This window comes from Megalops cyprinoides, chromosome 12 (assembly GCF_013368585.1).
Source record: "Megalops cyprinoides isolate fMegCyp1 chromosome 12, fMegCyp1.pri, whole genome shotgun sequence".
Classification (NCBI taxonomy): Eukaryota; Metazoa; Chordata; class Actinopteri; order Elopiformes; family Megalopidae; genus Megalops; species Megalops cyprinoides.
The window spans coordinates 4,352,761-4,373,069 of NC_050594.1; the positions used below are offsets into that span (position 1 = coordinate 4,352,761).

Here is a 20,309-nt window from a genome sequence, read left to right on the forward strand (position 1 = left end):
CTACAGCAAGAAATGTGCTGTTGTGTTCTGAAAACAAGCCTTCATTATCTCAAAACTTCTTCAGTACAAGAATGGCTGTATTCACACAAATGTTTCTTCTAGTTACCAATGGGATACCACAGTTTTTTGTTGTGTCAAACAACTGGCTTTTCTTTTTCGGGGAGTTGATCTGCAGAGGCAGTATAGAATCACTGATGTAAAAGTAATCTGGATAGCTCATTGTTGTTCATTTGGCTCACTATATCGGTTGATCCACATGCTGTAGAGACCTGTTAATCTAAAGCCAGTCTGCAGGTCCTTGGGCAGCCTCCCAGCTGAGTGCTCTCTTTGCTCAGAGTCAGATGCCACACCTCTCCGGGTGGAGTGAGACGGCGATGCCTGACAGCTCAGGGACTCAGGGAGTAGGTGTGGCCATTTACAGTTCAAGGGCGTGGTCACAGGAGGCTCCACCCACTCCACCCTAGGATGACAGGTGTCTCCTTTTGGTGCCTAGAGGACTGGGTGGTAAAAACAGGGCAACAGCTGCCAAGAAAACACTTCAGATTAGCTGTGAGGGGTGTTGCCAAAATCAACCTGCCCTTCGCATGAGGAACGTCTCACACTTAATGAGGTTGTGGCTGGTTGTCTTCCCAGCAGGCTCGAACCCCTTCCTTTGGCCTATGCTAACCAATGACAAAGACAGCAGGAAGCATCATGCATGAAGTCACAATAAAAAAGTGGGACTCCAGCATTCAGAACAGTTCTGGAATAACACCCTCAGAAAACTACTCTCTCTGATTTAAATCTTCCTTTTTCCTGTTTCTTCTTCAAACCCAACTAATGATGCACAAGAACAGAAGTCCCATACAGCTGATCAAAAACATTATTACTACTGTTATGTTTTACTACTATTATGTTTCTGACAGGCAGTGAGGGCTGACTCATCTGCATGTCATTTCACAAAGCCACGTATGTTTTTGAATTACTTTATTATTTCACCTTTGTATCTACACAAAAATGACAACAAGGCAATTGAAATATTTAGACCATTTTTTTTCCAAACTGCACGATTATCTGGTAAACACCACCATTTAAAGTGCTGTATTTCAATCACTTTTCTGGCTAATTAACTTCTGAATATATCTGTACCATGATAGTGTTATTCTTTAATTGTGCAAATACTTCACATATAGTGGACAAATGTCTTTCCTTCAATATACATTTAAAGCAAATACAAACACTTATCAAAATGTCAAAATTTAGAAAAAAGTCAATAGTAATACATCCTCCGGATTTAGTGCAGATTATGTCATAGAAATATAAGTTATTGTATAAAATATAAAATTCTCTATAAAAATACACTGCATTACATTCTAAAAACAAAATGAAAAAAAGAATACACAAAGAAGCAATTTTGTGTCATAAGACAGTAATTACACCAACTAAAAAGAGAAAACATAACACAAGCCACATAATCAATACAAACTTTCGTACGACAGACATTCTGAAGCACCTGACATTTACCTTCTGTTCTAGCTAAGTGTCTCCTCCCACAAACTCCCTGGTTAAAACAGCTCTTAGAACCTCTCTGTTGGCCCTTCCTCTACAAAAGCAAACTTCTTCCTTGTTCGTGGCTTAGTTCTTCAAATGAACTGACACCCGCCATAATTTTTTTCGAGGAAAAAGTATGCACTGTGGTATGGCATGTATTTATTTTGCACAAGTTCTATTACTGAGGTTTAATATAATGCTTTCCCAGTAATGGGAAGAGTGAGGCTTCATGAACTCCAAAATGGGTGGACCCTGTTTATGTTATCAGGGACTCTCTGACTTACGTCATGGTGGGCAAATTCTTCTGATTGGCTCTCACCAGTCAGTGATTGGCAACCCATGACAGCTCCATCCATTATGAGGTCATAAAGCTTCACTCTCTCCTCACTAATATATCTGCTTGCTCAGTAGCTAGCTCACTATCTGCTCAGTCTAATAGATTAGGTTATTGTTTCGCTTGAGATAATGCTATATGTATGGATCTAGTAATCTGGCTCAAAGCCGTTGTTGGTTTGTCCCGTATGTGTGTCGCTGTTCTTGGTCTTCTTTTTCTTCTTCAGGGAGGTACTGGGTTCATCGGGTTTGGTCACGACCACTCGGACAGGCGACATGGGGGCCTCTGTCTTCTTCACCTTTTTCTTCTTTTTCTGAACCCTGAAATACAAGCATAGATAGGCATCTTTTTGGGAATCATATGACACGCTGTGACAGTCCTCAAGAGGTGGGTCTACTTTGGGAGCAGTCAGCTTAAGCAGGGAGACTGTGTGCATGCTGCAGCTTCAGCAGTGAGAGTGTGTGAGTGTGTGTGTGTGTGCTCAGGACAGATGACGTGAGTAAGGTGACACTCTGACTCACGGGAGGACGGCGGACTCTGCATCGGTGTCCTGCTCAGACATGAACTTCAGCTCCCCTAAAGCACTGACCGCTGCTGACACCTGCGGCAGGTACAGAGAGAGAGGGGACACAGGTGAGGGACAGGTACAGAGAGAGAGGGGACACAGGTGAGGGACAGGTACAGAGAGAGAGGGGACACAGGTGAGGGACAGGTACAGAGAGAGAGGGGACACAGGTGAGGGACAGGTACAGAGAGAGAAGGGACACAGGTGAGAGACAGGTACAGAGAGAGGGGACAGGTACAGAGAGAGGGGACACAGGTGAGAGACAGGTACAGAGAGAGAGGGGACACAGGTGAGAGACAGGTACAGAGAGAGGGGACACAGGTGAGGGACAGGTACAGAGAGAGAGGGGACACAGGTGAGAGACAGGTACAGAGAGAGAGGACACAGGTGAGGGACAGGTACAGAGAGAGAGGACACAGGTGAGAGACAGGTACAGAGAGAGGGGACACAGGTGAGAGACAGGTACAAAGAGAGGTTAACAAGCGGAGGCAGGCAGTTTTGGTGCTGTAGTGTCTACCTTTGTCGGGGTGGATCTGCCAGCTGATTGGCTCAGCCGCTCCGACCGCACGCTCTCTCCCTCTATGGCATGTGCAAGCTCGTCCTCCAGTCCCCCTGAAACACAGGTCGCCACGGAGACGGCTCAGTGCCCTGCCACCACTCCCGTGCCCCAACGAAACGAAAGAGACCAAACGGCATGGTAGAAAAAACCCAGAAGCCCCGCCTACTCTCATCCGCCACGTAATTGGCCGGGAAGTAGCCCTGCTGTCCGTTCGCCAGCCGCCCGAACCACCAGTTGTCGTTGTCTTTGTAGAGCACCTGGATGATGTCACCGCGGCGAACCGTGAGCTCGTCTGAACGGTTGGCGCTGTAGTCGTACAGGGACACGACCTGAACCAGGGGGACAAGAGGGACATGGTTTTATCCCACAGATGGAGAAGAGAGGGATGTGCCACAGATGGAGAGAGAGGCAGAGAGAGAGAGAGGGAGAGAGAGAGGGAGGCAGAGAGAGAGAGAGAGAGAGAGAGAGGGAGAGAGGGAGAGAGAGAGAGAGAGAGAGAGAGAGAGAGAGAGAGAGAGGGAGAGAGGGAGGCAGAGAGAGAGAGAGGGAGAGAGAGAGGGAGGCAGAGAGAGAGAGACAGAGAGAGCGGGAGGCAGAGAGAGAGAGAGGGGGAGAGAGAGAGAGAGAGAGACAGAGAGAGAGAGAGAGAGAGAAAGCGAGAGAGAGAGAGAGGCAGAGAGAGAGGGAGAGAGGGAGGCAGAGAGAGAGAGAGAGAAAGAGGGAGGAAGAGAGAGAAGGGGGAGGAGTCTTGCACCCACTCCCACTGCAGATCTACAGCAGAGACTGGGGTGGGGTGGGGTCAGATCCGGTGGGCAAGTGGAGCAGGTCAAAGTCGATATCACAAGAACTAAAAAACCACACAATATTCTGCTCTCTACTCAATCAGGAAGGTGAGCTGATAAACTCCTGCAATCTGCTATACTTTTTTCATATTACTGACATTATACATTGTCTCTAATCTGTATATGACTTTTCAGTCTGTAACACTGAAGAGTTAGCTATATATCACACACACTTTGCATTTCACAATACAGGGTTTAAAAAAAAACCTCTCTGGTGAAAGGGGACAGTTTGAGGAAATACCAAGATATGGCACACTGGCTAACTGCTGACCATTAAACTAACAGTTACGAAACAAAGACCGAATCAAACATCCCATGAGGAGGAAGCTGAAAAGCCCAAACTCTGCATTATCTTCCTCAACAGGAACAAAAACCCGGCACCTGGCCAGAACATTACTGCAGCACACATCTGCTCAGAGATCCTGAAGCCACAGTAACTGCTTTGTTTGAGCGAGGAAAAGTCAGACTTTTCTGTGGAAGACGGTAACAGATGACATGTGAACTCACCGTCTGCTGGACCGGATTGAGAGAATCCGTCTCCACTCGAAGGGCAGACTGATCACTGAAGCTCTGTGGAGGAAATGAATCTTGTGTCAGGCACCAGCAAACACAGGGTTATACCTGTATGAGGACGCCACCCCGGCTGCTGCCATCTGCATTTTAACATGTTTATTTTTCGCATAAATCATCTCTCTTTCATCTCATTTATACCCTTGCCTTTTGTTTTAGGCCTGTATTACACAACCAAAAGGAAGGCTACGCACACATACAGATGTGGCCTGCAGAAAGGCGAACATTTCCCCTATACACTCATTCTCCAAATTAAGTTTAATAAATGACAAACCCACTATGATGTCTGATTACTGATTATGAGTGATCAAATTCATATATTCAAGAAAAGTAAATCAATTTCATGTTCTCAGAACAAAAGTTAAAAGCTAAAACATAAGGCATTCTCTCTTTTCAGCAAACGTCTCAGGTCTCCTTTGAAGCAAAAAATAACTGAACAAATACCAATAATGTAAAGAGCACCTCTCAGTTGATACGGCAGCGGTAGTGTGGCGTGGTGTCTTACCGTCTGAACTCGCAAAGACGGCACCCGGCCGAGCCGCTGGCCAACTGGGCTGAAACCGGCTGCAGAGAGAGGAGGAGTCACGATGAGCAGAATAAAACCCGCTACAAACGCTGTCCAGTCTGGCAGTGCTGTAAATATCTACCTGTACGACATGCCTGGTCTAGTCCTGAAAACAGACCACCCTGCTCTTGAGGTTGTTAGGCAGCCCATCAGAATGTGTGGAGCTATCGTGTGCTATCCGTGACCAGCCGAACTGGAGCAGCTGCAGTAATTTGCCATGGAGCCAACAACATGAATGACCACATGCACATGCTAAAATCAGTAGGAGGTACAGGGCGGCAGTGTAGCATAGTGGTTAAGGAGCAGGACTCGTAACCAAAAGGTTGCAGGTTCGATCCCCACTGGGACACTGCTGCGGTACCCTTGGGCAAGGTACTTAACCCACAATTGCCTCAGTAAATATCCAGCTGTATAAATGGATAACATTGTAAAACAACTGTAACCTATGTAAGTCGCTTTGGATAAAAGCGTCTGCTAAATGAATAAATGTAAATGTACAGGACTGAAATATAACCAAAATATAAACTGAGAAATATTAACACCACCCTAATGCTCCTAAGTTCCTTTGTGTGCGTGTACAGAGAGCCCGGACAACCTTTCAGTCCCTGGGGACCTCTGTCCGGACTGCATGAGAGGGGCATGCTGACGGTCAGTCACCCGCATGGAGAGTGCTACTCACTGGACTGGCCGGTCAGGGCGGGAGGGGGGAGGAGAGTGCTGGTTAGACGGTGCTTGGAGTGTGGAGACAGCAGCGATGGTGCCGGCAGAGAGAAACTGGAGCCCATCTGTAACAGCAGACACCAAAGGGAGATACAACAGAGATCATTCCTTGCAAGAGAGAGGAAGAAGAGCAGAGATCCTTCTCTAACAGGAAGAGAAAAAAAAGAGATCCTTCCCAGCCAGGAAGAGAAGCAGCAATCCTTCCCAAAACAGAAAAAGAGAAGGAAAGATCCTCCCCACGCAGGAAGAGAAGAGAGAGGAGGAGACAGATATTGGAACATTTTTATATTCTTTGATCTGTGGCATCATTCTAATAATTAACATAATTATTTGCAAGTGTTATTATTATGACACTGACCACCATCATCATAAGAAGATAAATAAATTAAATTAAAGTAAACTTTTAGGAATAATGTCTGTATGTATACACATGCAGAGGCATGTCCTGTGTATTTGGTTGTGAAGTAGGGGTGCTGGAGAAGCCGCTTCACTGTGGGTGACCGGGGTGACTCACAGTGTTAATGACTGCACTGGCCCCTCCAGTCAAGAGGCTGAGGTCCCTCCCCATGTCCGAAACGCCACCTGCGTGAATGTACATCAACTACATTATTCAAACGTCTACTTCTTTTTAAAGTTAGGGATGTACAGTGAATATTTTTCAGCAACTCAGAGCATGTTCTCCTAATGAAGACAGAGATATCAGAAACCAAGATGTAATATGGAATACCTTGATCATACATGTAGTCCACAGAGAGATTCGGGTGGGGAGCCTAAAAATGAAAGAATCCAACAGGAAATGTGTCAGACATTGTGTGTGGGTCAATGTGCTGGAGGGTTTCAACATGCAAGCAAAAAACAAAATTAAGGACGTCCCGTCAGTGCGAATTACAAAACATTTCCATGGAAACGTCCATCTGGATGGCAGTGTAGCACAGTGAAAAGGAGCAGGGCTTGTAACCAAAAGGTTGTTGGTTCCATTCCCTAATGAGGCACTGCTGCTGTACCCTTGGCAAAGGTACTTAACCCACAACTGCCTCAGTAAATATCCAGCTGTATAAATGGTTAACATGTCAAAACTGTAACCTATGCAAGTCGCTCTGGATAAAAGCACCTAAAGTAGGTAAGAATTCCACCAGGGCTCACCAGAACCGAGTCGAGCTTCTGTTTGACTTGCTGCATCTTGAGCGTCACTCGCGCCGCGCTGGCGAAACGGTCCATGGCAGGCGCGGTGGGGTCCTGGAACGCTGCCAGGGTGGCCGAGCTCCTGCCCGTCTTGGTGTCCGTCGACCCCGCCCTGCTCGTGCCCTTCATGGTCTCCACCTCCATCTGGGTGACTGTGTGCGGGTAGTCAGACAGAGACAGACAGTCAGGTAGATAGTCAGAGAGACAGGCAGACAGACAGACATACAAGAATTCATGATTTTCGTCACAAAAGTGGTATGGTCATCCTCCATATACAACTGTTGTTGACTCAGCATTCCTGACTGAAAAATAGAAGGCATGTCAAACCAGTTTAATAACATATAAAATCATATAAATCACACTAATTCACACCAACTACGTGCGACACAAACCTATTCCAGTTTATCTGCATTGTGGAGCTGTTACTTAATTAAATGAATTACCAGTTAGAAAGTCTTGTTTACCAAGAACAACTGCGAGGCACTGAACTGCTGCAGAAATGTGACTTAGCAGTAAGGATATTTACCCAAAAGTGCTGATTTGGTGGTTTGATTCCCAGGTGGGTGCACTGCTGTTGTATTTTACCTGAATTGCCTCAGTAATTATCCAGCTGTATATACAGACAACATGTGAAAATGATAAGGTATGTAAGCTGCTCTCTATAAGAGCTCCGGCTACAAAAATGCAATATAACCACTGAAGATGTCTATCCATTAAACATGGCTGACCGCACCCTGTGAAGCACTACCATACAGGTGTGTAAAAGGTGTGACTTTAGCCACGTAAGTATCCTTGGAGGGGGCTGTGGAACGCAGGTGAAGGATGTGACGGTCCTTGCGTGTCACCTTTGTGGTCATACAGGTAGATGTGCACGGGCTGGTTCTGTCCGAACGCGCAGAAGGCCACCATGTTCTCGTGGGGGTGGAAGGCAACGTCTCGCAGCGGCGTGGGGTAGCACAGCTCGGAGTACACGGCCACCTGGTCACCTGTGTCCCGGGAAACAAACGTGTTATGTGACTCGGTTGCCATGACTGCTGGGATCTTGCTTGAAAGCCAGCTGTACTGCTTCTAATACAATTTTTTTTAATTAAAGTGTTTGCAATGCAATTCTGAGCACCTGTTTTTTTCTTTCTCCGGCTTACTCTGAAGTAAAATGAATTGCAGGAACAGATATTTAAAAACAGCAAAGCTGAACCACAGTGGAGTCAAACTGCATATTTATTTGCCACAAGTTTGTCCAGAATATCTCCTTTTAAATCTCACAATTGTTCAACAGGTGGGCGTGGCTGGGCAGGATGGGGTAGACGGGTGCAGGGCGGGGCAGGGCCAGGCAGGGTGGGGCTGGGCTGGGTGTGACAGGATGAAGAGGGTGGGGCTGGGAGTTCATGGGTGGGGTGGGACGTGGCATTCAGGGCAGGGTGTGGCAGGTGAGGGAAGAGCGTAGCAGGAAGGGGGAAACGGGGCGTGACAGGGCGAGGCCGGGTGTGGCAAGGCGGGGCAGGGTCTGACCTGTCTCTGCGTTCCACACGTAGGCCATCCCGTCCTCACTGCCGGAGAAGAGGAAGCTCCCGCAGGGGCTGAAGGTGCTGTGGATCCTCTCTCTGTAGTTGGTGGCTCCAGTGTACTTCTTCACCGCCAGGCTGTGGGATACAGACACACACGCACACACACGCACGCACGCGCGCACACACACACACACACACACACACACACACACACACACACTGCACTGCATCACACTGCAAGGCTAGCTATTGCTGGCTGACTGGACATGTATCCATCTATACCAATAGGTTGATATATCAAGATGTATGTACTGATATGTATGGGGATACAATGTATTCATACTCCTATGAAGATCTCAAAATAACAAAACAAGGCTAACATAAATTACTGCTACTTTAATACACAGTTTTTCTCATATACTGTCAAACTCAATTCTAATTTTATGTACACTCTCCTATATATACATATATAATAGATACAAAAATGACAACAAAGTATTTGTTTCCTGATTTATGCAATACATTTTGACAGATTTAACAATGTCTTCCTGATATTTGGGGTCACTTGTTTTAACACGGCGACAATGACTCTACACATAAATGAGCCATTCATATACATGTTACTGAAATGCTGGCGAATGTTCCTCTCAGAATACTCACATCCTCAGGTCCATGACCCTCACCACGCTGTCCTTGGTGTGGATGAGGAGCCGACGCCCATTCGGGTGGACCTCCAGCGTGTTGATGGGAACACCCTTCAGATCGGCCTCCTCGATTTCCTGGGTAGGAGAGAACAGACTCTGTTCCCAGAGATATCATGGCTGCTGCGTTCTGCTTGAAACTTCAGCAGTACGTGTGGACAATGCAGATACATTCCAGGACTGTTCAAAACACACCACATCCTTCCTGGAAACTGTCTGGCTGCGTGGAACATCTTGAGAATCAATTTCAACACAAGACACCTGGGAGGATTAAGCTATTTTAAATACAAATTGCTGGCACGCAAAGATATATGCCACCAAACAGCATATGGCTATTTTAATCTAACGTCATATGGGACAGAGAAGTGTAGTAGCTTTTGAACATATGTAGTACCTTTGTAGTAGCTCCATTGTATTTTATAAAAAGGGACTTGCATTCTGATTGAGATCCTATCAATGACTGTCAAAACCTGGTTTATTTCACAGAGCCTAAGCAGCGACTCCTCTGCAAGTGGAATGAGTGAGCGAGTCCACTTTGAGGCCACTACATCAGTAACAGCCAGTCCACCGCCCATGATTTTGAAATCTCAAAGGTATTACACTTCAGCACGACCGGTCGTAAAACGTAAAAAACCTGAACACAGCACAGAGCACAAATACTGAACACACGAAGGCTGAACACGGCAGGCACCTTCTCGATGCTCCACAGCTGGGTGGGGTGCTTCGGGGAGCGCTGATCCACGGCTGTGTTCCACACCATGATCAGCCCCACGTTGTCCCCGGAGAACATCCGCAGTCCTGAGGGGAGAGACAGGGGCACGGCCGTGTCACCTCCAGCGGGCTGGGGGTGACATCCGCCTGGGGCTCCAACATGATGTGCTCTTCACCATAATATGACACACACATATATATATATATATATATATATATATATACACACATATTTTTCTGTATACAACTGAATTAAATTATTAGAAATCAGAAATTGAGTTAAAATATTAGACAGACACTATATACTGCAAGTGACTCTAGGCTCTGTAATGCAGCCACAATGGTGCTCTGTGGAAACGGCAGTGGTTATAAAAATGTTAAGCAAATGAGGACCATTTGACAAAACAAATATCACAACCCTTGTGTGACACTATTAAACAAAATATTATGCCCTTAAGCAGAGTATGGCCTTAACAGGAGTAAGTTAAGAACGTGGGATTAAACCATGCCCAGCTCCATACTACGTAACTGAAGGATGCAATTAACTAACGCCTTACACAGCTGGCATTTAGCAGACACTCTTATCCATATTTATATGCAACATAAATGTATATTTATGTACGTTATGCAGTTACAGGGAGTTGACTGTGCATGGAACAGCAGGGGGGCAGTTTGGGGCAGCGGCACTGGGACGGGGGCGGGCCGTACCCTCCGCGTCGAAACACAGGGCATTGACGAAGCTGCTGTGTCCCTCCAGCTCCTGCAGCAGCTGCCCGTTCACGTCTCGCACGCTGAGGTTCCAGACCCGCAGGAGGCCGTCGTAGCCGCCCGTCACGACCAGGTTCTGGGCGTACGGGTGGTACCGCGCGCAGTACACGAAGCAGGGGTGCGGCAGAACCTTCCGGGCGATTCTGTCCATCCGCTCCACGTCCCACACTCTGGGGAGGCAGGGGGGCTCGTCAGCCGGGGTTTGTGGGAGACGGAAATTCCAAACTGAACTAAAGCCTCATGCAAAATATTCTTTGGATCGGTGGCTTAGTATGGAAATAAAGAAACGGGAGTCTGCCTTCACTGCTGATGAGGATCCCTTCTGGTCTTTTTTCAGTGTTCACTACTCCAGCGTTTCCCAACCCTGCTCCTGAAGGCACACCGTCCTGCATATCTTCTATCTATCCCTGCTCTACCTACCTGACTGAACTCATCAGTGGCACTTTTGATTAGCTGAGCACACCTGATTTAGTCAAGCAGGAAGGATACATAGAAGATATGCAGGACAGTGTGCCTCCAGGAGCAGGGTTGGGAAACACGGCACTACTCAACTCCATCAAGTACTTTAAGTAGCCCTCCAGTCACTTATAACTGTCTAGATGAGTGTTAGCCTGGTGGTCCCTTCAATGTGACTTGCATTTTAGGTTTCTTTTAGATTAAAAATGCTGTCTACTGTCGACGTGGACCCCATACGTCCTCAATGTGTACTACTGAACTTCAAGCACTTTTCAACAAGTACTCTTTACACAAGTGCTGCTCATTAGATAAACTACAGTGTTCATTCACCAATTAATTTAGCCACGCCCAATGCTTTTGTCCCAAAAGACATGTAGAAGAGATATGTTATCTCACTGATGGTTATTAAAATCCAAAGTACTGACTGGAGACATTCCAACATCAATGAAACACTAGGGCCCACAATGGAACTCTGTATTCCTAACGACAAGTCAGTGATTCGAATCTTATTCTGTCAGCGACTGCAAACTTATATAAATGCATTCATCTCTCCTCCCCAGAGTATTGATCCCCCTCCATAGATTTCGCGTGAGGATCTTTACCTGACCGTGCCATCAGATGATGCAGACAGCAGCGTGAGGTTGTCTCTGGACCAGCAGAGATCGTACACGATGCTGAGGTGGCCATTGAAGGCAGTCAGAACCCTGCCTGATGGGATCTCATACACTGGCACAAAAAAGGGAAGCAATGAGCATCAAACAGTGTTGTAAATGTACAAAAAAGATTTTCGGTTTACTCTCTTCCAACCCAAGTGCAGTACTTATATGCCTATTTTGCTATTAACCGCCCTGTTTATTTCTTACTAACAGCAGAGATCTGCTGGCATTTCCTGCACATGGACATGGATAGATCTTACACAGGTATCGAGTTCTGAACAGCGGTAATGGTGAAGTCATACACTGTGACTCCATTGTGGATGTAGCTGCCTGTTGAGCATGAGGAACTCACATAAACCAATTAAATGACCAAAATCAGTGAGTCATCGTCACCCCATGATAATTCCACCCATTATGGGGTGCACAAAGCCTAACACCCTAAACCCCTACCAAACGACACATTACATTATTACACTATTGACATTTAGCAGACACAAACCTTTATGAGTGACAGGCCAATCAGATGCGACTGCCTGTCTCTCTTCCACCCTTTATGCCATTTCTGCCTGCATTCTCTTTGGTGAAATGCAATAACAGGAGCAGGCGTTTAATGTAGTGTGCGTGGCGTTGCTGTGGCGAGGGCCCTGGCGACGGGGCACTTACCGATGACGGGGAAGGCATCGCGGTCGGCGCAGGCGGCTGCCAGAGCTCTGCCATCGGGGGAGAAGCGCAGCGTGAAGCAGCCCGTCTGCCCCCCCCGGAGCGACAGCATGGGCTTGTTGGGGATCCGGCAGACCTGGCGGAGAGACGAGGGAGACCCGCGTAAGAGACCGCCCCGTTTCAGGCAGCTGCTCGGACAGCCCTGGCCCCAGACACAGGCTTTACGCTCAATCTGAGCCCGTGGTGAAAACTTCACCTCATCACTCGAAATGGATTCTGTTCACACTGCAGGGCTCATATGTGAAATGGGACTTCCACTGATCGCCCCCTGCTGGAGACAGTGTGAATGCAGAGGACTACAGGCACACCGGAGCTGAGCACACTGACTGCAGAATGTGCAGAGTGGATTCAACACTCAACACGGATGAAAGGTGTGACGGTATCAGGGGCACGGTTCACCTGTCCTGGGGCACGGCTCCACCTCACAATGTCGGCTTTGGCCTCCTGCAGCTGGAGGGCGCTCTTCCGGAGCACCTCGCTCTGCAGCTCGCTGTAGGAGGTGCTGCCACGCTCCTGCTGCAGGGCCATCATGGAGCGCACGCTGGGGTCCACCTGGGGGGGGGGGGGGGGGACACACGGCGCTGACACGTCTGCTGCACACACTCAGAGCGGCATGATAATCCACTCAAACAAGGACTCACACTCATATATGCTCTATATACATATCAGTGTGCACACTGCTATGATAACCACTCACACAGGACTTAACGCTCATATATGCTCTTTATGTACTGAATTACACCCTGCTGTCAGCTAAGTTCAGGGAAATCTGAATCGGTAAATGACTTTTAATGACTGTAAGTGAAGCAAGCAGCTGGAAATAAGTAAAGCACAAGTGAAATAATGGTGGGATCAAAAAATGTCACCTTGACAAGAACAGCAGGAGCGATTTTGTGTCTGCACAGTGCCATTATTCTGAGGATCTCTGAGGATCTCATTGTGGAAGAGGAGGGGGAGGAAGATGAGGAGGAAGGTCAGGAGAGGAGGATGAGGAAGAGGAGGAGGGAGAGGGGGAGGGGGAGGAAGAGGGCGAGGAAGATGAGGAGGGGCAGGAGCTCACATGTTCGGGCGGCTTCAGGCCCTTGACAGTGACGTAGAGCGTGGAGGCGTAGCGGTTCCTGGGGTAGCGTCTCCACCACTCCACTACCTCCACGGTGTGCGGCTGCTTCCTGGCCCGCGGCGGGCAGTACAGCTGCAGCCTCAGCTTAGTGTCCACATTCAGCACGCCGTTGGTCCCCACCAGCTGCGGGACAGGGGACCACAGTGAGAGCGCTCCTCCGCCCTGCTCTGACTCCGACTTTAACGTTATTCCCAGTTTATAGCGCAATGTTTCCTGAGCCGTACCTTCAGGAACGCCCAGGCGATTTTGCGAAAACCCCGCTCGTGGTGGTCCACTTCGAGGTTCGCCCGCGCCTCATCCATGCTCATGAAATCCAGGATCTGGAGAATTCAAATACACAAATGCAAATTGAAATACACAAATGCACACTTACGCAGCGAAAGCACTGTGTCCAGCGAATGAGAAGCAGAAGTACTTAATGTCTGCACAGCTTAAGCCATGCTCCTGTAACAAATTTTGGATGACTTCACCTTTAACCCCAAGAGTGATTCTAATTCCAACTCTCTGACCTGAGAAATACCGATGGCACATACTTTACATCCCTGATGCCACTCGACTCTGCTGTAGTTTTCAACATCGCATAACTGCACCATGCAATGTAGCACTACATCAGCACCCTTTGGCCCTCAGCAGCAAAGTCCAGCTGAAATACTCCCACCCTCCTGCAGTCCGTCAGGCTCCTCACCTCAAAGAACAGCATGACTCTGGGGCTCTCCGCGTCACTCTGCAGAAAGTAGCCGAAGCGCTCGTTAAAGATGATCTGCTCCTCCCACTCGGGGATGGTGGATTTGTGCTTCCTGAAGTCAAACGGCTGGGTCATGATGGGAAGGATGTGCTCCACTTTCTCCTGCTCGTAGAACGAGGAGACCGGCCGATGGCTGTGGGGAACAGGGGGCATAAACAGAGCCTTACGGCTTACACACAGAAATACTAGCAACGCTATCTATGAAGAACTCTACATAAAGCTGCGTAAGCTGTCGTAAGCATTACACAGTCAAGCCAACCGACGCGAACGGTCACCGGCTGTTCTACATTCTCATCCATATCAGTCACATTCATTTGTTAATCATACAGTTGGATTAGATGTAACATAACATTTTTGGTAAGTCTTTTTCCCACTTTCAATTCATTTGGAAATACATGCAGATGTATATATAATCAATTGTGTGGTTGTACCACAATACACTGTCCTTGCATTACTTTATATTATTGTGACGTATAGTGCTACAGGTTATGGTCACAGCTTTTGCCAGACTCGTCTCCTTCGGTTCACCTGCAGGGTGTGAAACGACTCACCTGTCCTCCTTCTTCACGTAGTGACCTGTGGCCTCGTCGATGACGTGCACCTTGACCATGGGGTGGGACACCATCAGGTCTGTCTTGAGCCGATCCGTCCGGTGGACGTAGACGCCCAGGACCAGGCTGTCGTCAAACACAGGCCTCTGAGGGCCTTCCGACTCCCCCTCGCCATCCTCCTTCACCTCTGCAGCCCGGGACAGACAGACAGACAGACAGATGTGGTATCAGGGGGTTTACAGAGCAGAAAATGTCTCTCTCTCAAAAGAAACGAGGGTCTGGGGACAAGCATGTGCCTGGCTTTGAGCTGCTGAATGCTCTGAAAAATATCAACTCATATTCCCCAATTTCAACTGCTACCTAAAAACATCCGTTTCTCTACATGATGATACCTGAACATTTCCTTTTTATTTGTTGAACAGAATCCCTTAACCAAGGCATCCTACATTTTCTATATTATCCGTTTGTACAGCTGGAAATTTACCAATTTATTATTTATTTATTATTTATTTATACCAATTATTTATTTATCAAACCTGCAACCCTGCAGTTAGAATTCTGGTTGGTTCACCACGGAGGCATGCTCTGTTACACGCTGCCTACCTTTTTTCCGTTTCTTTTTCTTTTTTCCTTTGAGTTTGGATGGCTCCTCCCCCTCCTCCCCGTCCTCCGCCTCTTCCGTTCGTCCTCTCGGCCCCTCCCCCTCTGCATCCGAGGAGATCTTCTGTTTAGACTTCCTCTGGCCTGGCTGACTGCCCTCCTGTTCCCCTGACTCCGGACTGAAAGACGGAAACAAGGTTAGAGCTGAGGCAGCACACAGCAGAGGATGCCTGTCATGCTTCACTGCCAACCAATCAGCACTAAGATCAATTCACTTTTTCCTTTTCCCATGGGCAATAGCTTAACCATAGTTGTCTTACAAAACCCTCCAGCATCATCTAAAATATTTCAGAATACACGTAAAAAATGTTTTACCCACACATGTATTAAATCATGTATATTTTCACTGCAATGGATGGCATGTTGCTGTTAGTCTTTTAAGTTGGATTTCCCACCCATGTCCACATTACCCAGCTTCCCCTTCGGCTTCCTGTGACCTCAGCTTCTTCCTCTTCTTTTTCTCAGCCTCATTGTTCAGCACTACCCCCTGATCGGCTGAGCTCGGCTGCCTCTCGGTCGCCTTCCTGCGGGCCGTTCTCCGCACCACTCGCTCCTCCTCCTCAGCGATCTGCTGCTGGTACTCCTGGAGGAGCTCGTCCTCCGGGTCTAACTCCGCCTCCTCCCTCTTGGCCCCGCCCTCCCCTGACCCTTTGCCCCTCCCCTTCTTCGACTTCCCCGGTTTCCGCCCCAGACTGTCCTCCTCAACCACAGCTTTCAGCTTGGAGGCCCGGGCCTTCCCATCATCCTCCTCTTCGGTCCGGCTAATGTAACGGGGTGCGTCGTCCTCTGCCGGCAGCTCTGGCAGCGCCCTTGCACTCTTCCGCTTGCTCTTGGCACGCTTAGCATCCTCTCCCACAGCACGCTCATTGTTGGCCTTCTCCACCAGCTCCCTCTCCCGCAGCCTGTTCTTACTGTATCGGGGGCTGCCCTCCTCCGGCCGGTACGTGTTGTTAAAGACGGTCTCATCGTCCTCGGTGCCCTTAGAGAGGTCAAGGTTTTTCCTCAAGGTCTCAAGCTGAGAGGGAGAGATAGAGAAAGACAGAAAGAGACAGACAGGCAGAGAGAAAAAGAGAGGAAGAGAGGGGGTATACTCACTCAGTCACATACAAGAAAACTGAGAACTGTCAAACACTGACAGCCAGGTTTACATCTACACATATCCCTAGGCAGTGCTTTGAGCGCTCTGCTTAGTAGAAGAGCTTGTCTATGGCTTGGTCCATAAACGCTGAGTGGATTTCTACACCAGCAGGATAAAAAACACCAAGCAATGCAAGAGTAATCAGTCCAAACTGGGCTGTTGCACAGCAAGAAGGTCACAAAAAATAAAACAAAAAAAAACACACAGCACAAATCCTGTACAACTGATGCTACTTACTACTATGCTTTCTTCAGGTTTATTTCCCTTCTTCTTGGCTGATTTCTTCTGTGACTGGGCATCGGTGTATCTCTTCAAAACCTCATCAAATCTGGCCTTGGTCTTCGCTCTAGCTTCACTTTCTCCTACAGACAGAAAACACAGCTGTGATAAACTGATAACTGCTTCCATCTCTCACTGCCTTCTGATGGTACCCTCTCTTACTGAGGCTCTCACTCTCACTGGATCCTTATATGCATTACACAACATATAATGCAGTGCCAATTATGAAGGAGCATTACATGCACATTGTTGTAGCTCCTACAAATGTCTTAATCGCAGGATGGAGCGAAAGCTGGTGGCACGCAACCTTTTCACAGGTACAACTGCACAACTGCATGTTCATCCATGCAATAAAGACATTGCGAGAGCTACAGGTATGTGCAGGTACCACTCCTTACATTACATTACATTATGTGTCTCCTTTTGCCCAGCACCGGGAATTTTACCAATGTGAGTATGGCGTCTGTGGAAGAAATACTGTGCTAAAATCAGGTTATTGTAATTCAGTCTAATTCCTTATCACAGCTGTGTTCTGCTTTGCAAGTGGACTACCTACATCCAGTACAGAATTTCCACTGGCAAAAATAAAAAGGAAAAACACTATCATGAGCATTTGAGTGATAATTAGCATTCAGTGCTGCTTCCTGATCAGATGTGTTGTAGAAGGAGTGTCAGTGTTGCTTGTAGAAGCTGTGGATAACGTGAGAGGGCCAGGATGTAAAACTCACCTGCTGGCATCTTCAAATGCTGAAAAGATACTCATACTGCTGCAGTGTCCATTCAAAGCCAAACTCACCTGAGAGTTAAAAAAGGAAGATACTTGTTTCCCACAATGCACAGAGAAGTGATTTCCCATAAGGCATAAGGCTTAAGCCCAGCTATGCAAATTTAAGTAATTTGTCCATAAAATTTGTGTGAATTCACAATTCTTGTCTAGATTAATTCTCTAGCAACTGTGTAGTCTTATAAAATTAAAATTGATTTTCACTGTTCTTGTTAGATAGAGAAAAACACCCAAATGTGTCTGACAAAGTTAATGACAAAGATTTATTTCCCATGAAAACATTGTCCTTTGAGGATAACCGATGAATAGGCTGGGCAGCATATTGGGATATTTGCATTTTTCAGCATATCGGCACCTACAGGTCAGGATACCAGAACTGGCTGTGTTTAGTTTTATTTTTAATAGGCGCAAGATCATTTAACTGCAGAGTGTGGTCTACTCAAAGCTTTGCTGCTTGTTGCATGGAGAAGTTATGTTACCACCACATCTACACCTAAATGTATTTCCTTTAAAAAAATCCACAGGCCTCTAGGTCGACCTCTAGTAAACTCGTTTCCAAGGTGTGCATTTGTGCGGCTCTTAAAGTAGCCTGGTACTTCATAGCAACGAATGTGCATTTAAATCAAATGACCTCTATAAGATTACATCACATTATTCATGATGATGTCGCAGCGTACCATTTACATATTACCTATTTCTACTGGTGCTTAAATTTGGGTGAGGGTACCTCTTGTGACAGTCAATTTTACTCTGTGAGAGCGACTAGGTTGCAAGATGCATCTGAAAAACAGTTTTATAAATACAGCTCTGGCTAATTAACATGCTGTCTGTAATTATGTAAAGTTTAGGTGTATACTGAAAAATGTGCTGTAATACTAAGCTAATATTAAACAGGTACTGATGCATGTGTTGAACACAACTGTATAACAAAACCTCCGGTCAAGGTATAGTGCTTGACTGGGATTTGGTAGGAGTCAACTGATCGCCAACTTTTGTCACCTCCTTTTTTCACTGAAGCCCGGATAAAACCAGGGCTTAGCTGGGGAACCCCTTACTATACATACATTCCGTCTAGAAAACCTCTAATTAGGTTGTTTTGTGGGATCACTGTTAAAGTTTTCCCCAGGGCCGCTGGCAGACCGACCAGTCTGGATTCTGCTCTGTGCAGTCAGAGGGTTTCCAGAGCTTATCTGAATTTATTGCCAGATAACTGCTTATAAATCCTTAAATGGTTACTGATAATGTTAATAAGAAGAGAAAATGTACTGCGGCACTGTCACTTCAGAAATGCAAAATCAAATCACATCATAGGCAGTAAGTACCGTGAGCTATAACACAGCGGTCTGCTGCCAGTAAGACCTTGTGACCATACGGACCAAGGACGCTTCACCGGTCATCCTCGTCAGTCCTAGCCCATAGGCAGGCAAGTACCACAGTGACATTGTAAGAGAGACGACTGCGAGCCACAATTATCAATAGTTACGTAGCTAGAGTATAGTCTATCCATAAAAATATGAATAAATGATCTGCATATTCGCGATCTACACATGCAGACGCCTGTCCTGACAAAATCCGACTTCGAATTGCAGCAAGCTTACGTCACTTCCTGTCGCGGTTTTAAACAAATAGCTAACGGAGGCTCTCCCGCAAACGCAGTTTTAGCCTGCTAGCTAACGTCTTCGCCAACTGAATTCACATTTTGTGCTGCAAACGTTCACGGTTCTGCAAGAAGAAAGTTTCGCATTCTCTCGCCATTGTGCTATTTTTTGCCGCCTGGCTTTTCTTAGCTTCAGTTCAGTTCATTTTATGCGCTTGGTTAGCTTGATGGCAACAGCATGCAAGTGAAATTTCATTTGCTACCTGTTTTCTACAATTAGCTTGATGGGTAGCTAATTTCCCTGGGGAACTTTCTGTATAGTTGTCTTAGTGTAGCTAGTCTAGCTAGCTAACAGTTGTATAGACTACATCTCAGTAGTTAAACGCTAGTTTGCTACATACAATAACAACCGAACGCATTAGCAGCTAATTAGCCGCCCGGCTTCACTCAAGTCTTAACTTTACAGTCAAGGAGGGTAACAGATTGAAACATGCTGTTAGGTTTCTAGCTAACGCTAGCAGTACAGTGACACACTTGGAGCTAGCTAACGTTACCTGTCATTACATCATTGTATGTCAGTGGTACTGTTAGTCTACATTTTTTACAGTTAAATCCCCCTGAATAAATATTACTGAAATACTATCAATCATTACACCATAACAAGCCGCCGCCTACCTCTGAATGGAGACAGCTAGTTAGTTATCCCCGTTACGATGGTTTCTCAAATCTCAAACAACAACATGGCAAAGACCTGCCTCTGTTTTCGACGTATGAGCAAACACTTCAACTCCACCAATCAGAGTAAGGCTGGGGGTGAATCCCTGCGCTTGTTTCACCAATCACAACAAGGCTAGGCGTGAACCTCTGCGCTTTCTCCACCAATCAAAATACTGCTGGGCGTGAATCCCTGCGCGTCAGGTACCGCCCGTTTACTTTATGCTGGCTAAAGCCGCATTTAACTGGTAGGAGTTAACGTTGTTACCTGCTGACCCAAGGTCATCCAACTAATATGCGTGGTTGTGTTTACAAACTATGAGATAATTTTAAAATG

General features: G+C 46.8%; 1 protein-coding gene across 1 annotated transcript; it reads right to left on the reverse strand.

The window, feature by feature from the left end:
- Positions 1-1,284: 1,284 nt before the first annotated feature.
- ahi1 (Abelson helper integration site 1) lies at positions 1,285-20,010 on the reverse strand. The gene is made up of 27 exons (XM_036542176.1): positions 19,934-20,010; positions 17,606-17,673; positions 16,836-16,960; positions 15,871-16,475; positions 15,404-15,579; positions 14,801-14,987; positions 14,190-14,382; positions 13,729-13,824; positions 13,445-13,627; positions 12,784-12,936; positions 12,328-12,460; positions 11,611-11,734; positions 10,493-10,722; positions 9,765-9,871; positions 9,033-9,151; positions 8,377-8,507; positions 7,713-7,853; positions 6,829-7,019; positions 6,413-6,455; positions 6,200-6,267; positions 5,645-5,750; positions 4,906-4,964; positions 4,338-4,400; positions 3,155-3,317; positions 2,947-3,041; positions 2,386-2,465; positions 1,285-2,184 (listed from the first exon to the last, which is right to left on the reverse strand). Exons 2-27 carry the CDS (start codon positions 17,613-17,615, stop codon positions 2,013-2,015), a joined length of 3,753 nt encoding a protein of 1,250 aa, XP_036398069.1. The 5' UTR covers positions 17,616-17,673; positions 19,934-20,010; the 3' UTR covers positions 1,285-2,012.
- Positions 20,011-20,309: the final 299 nt, after the last annotated feature.

Coding starts and splice junctions, on each gene's coding strand:
- ahi1 (XM_036542176.1), bottom strand. Junction 14,383..14,800: donor TACGTGAAGAAGGAGGACAG/GTGAGTCGTTTC, acceptor TGTTCCCCACAG/CCATCGGCCGGTCTCCTCGT. Junction 8,508..9,032: donor AGGGTCATGGACCTGAGGAT/GTGAGTATTCTG, acceptor TGTATCCCACAG/CCTGGCGGTGAAGAAGTACA.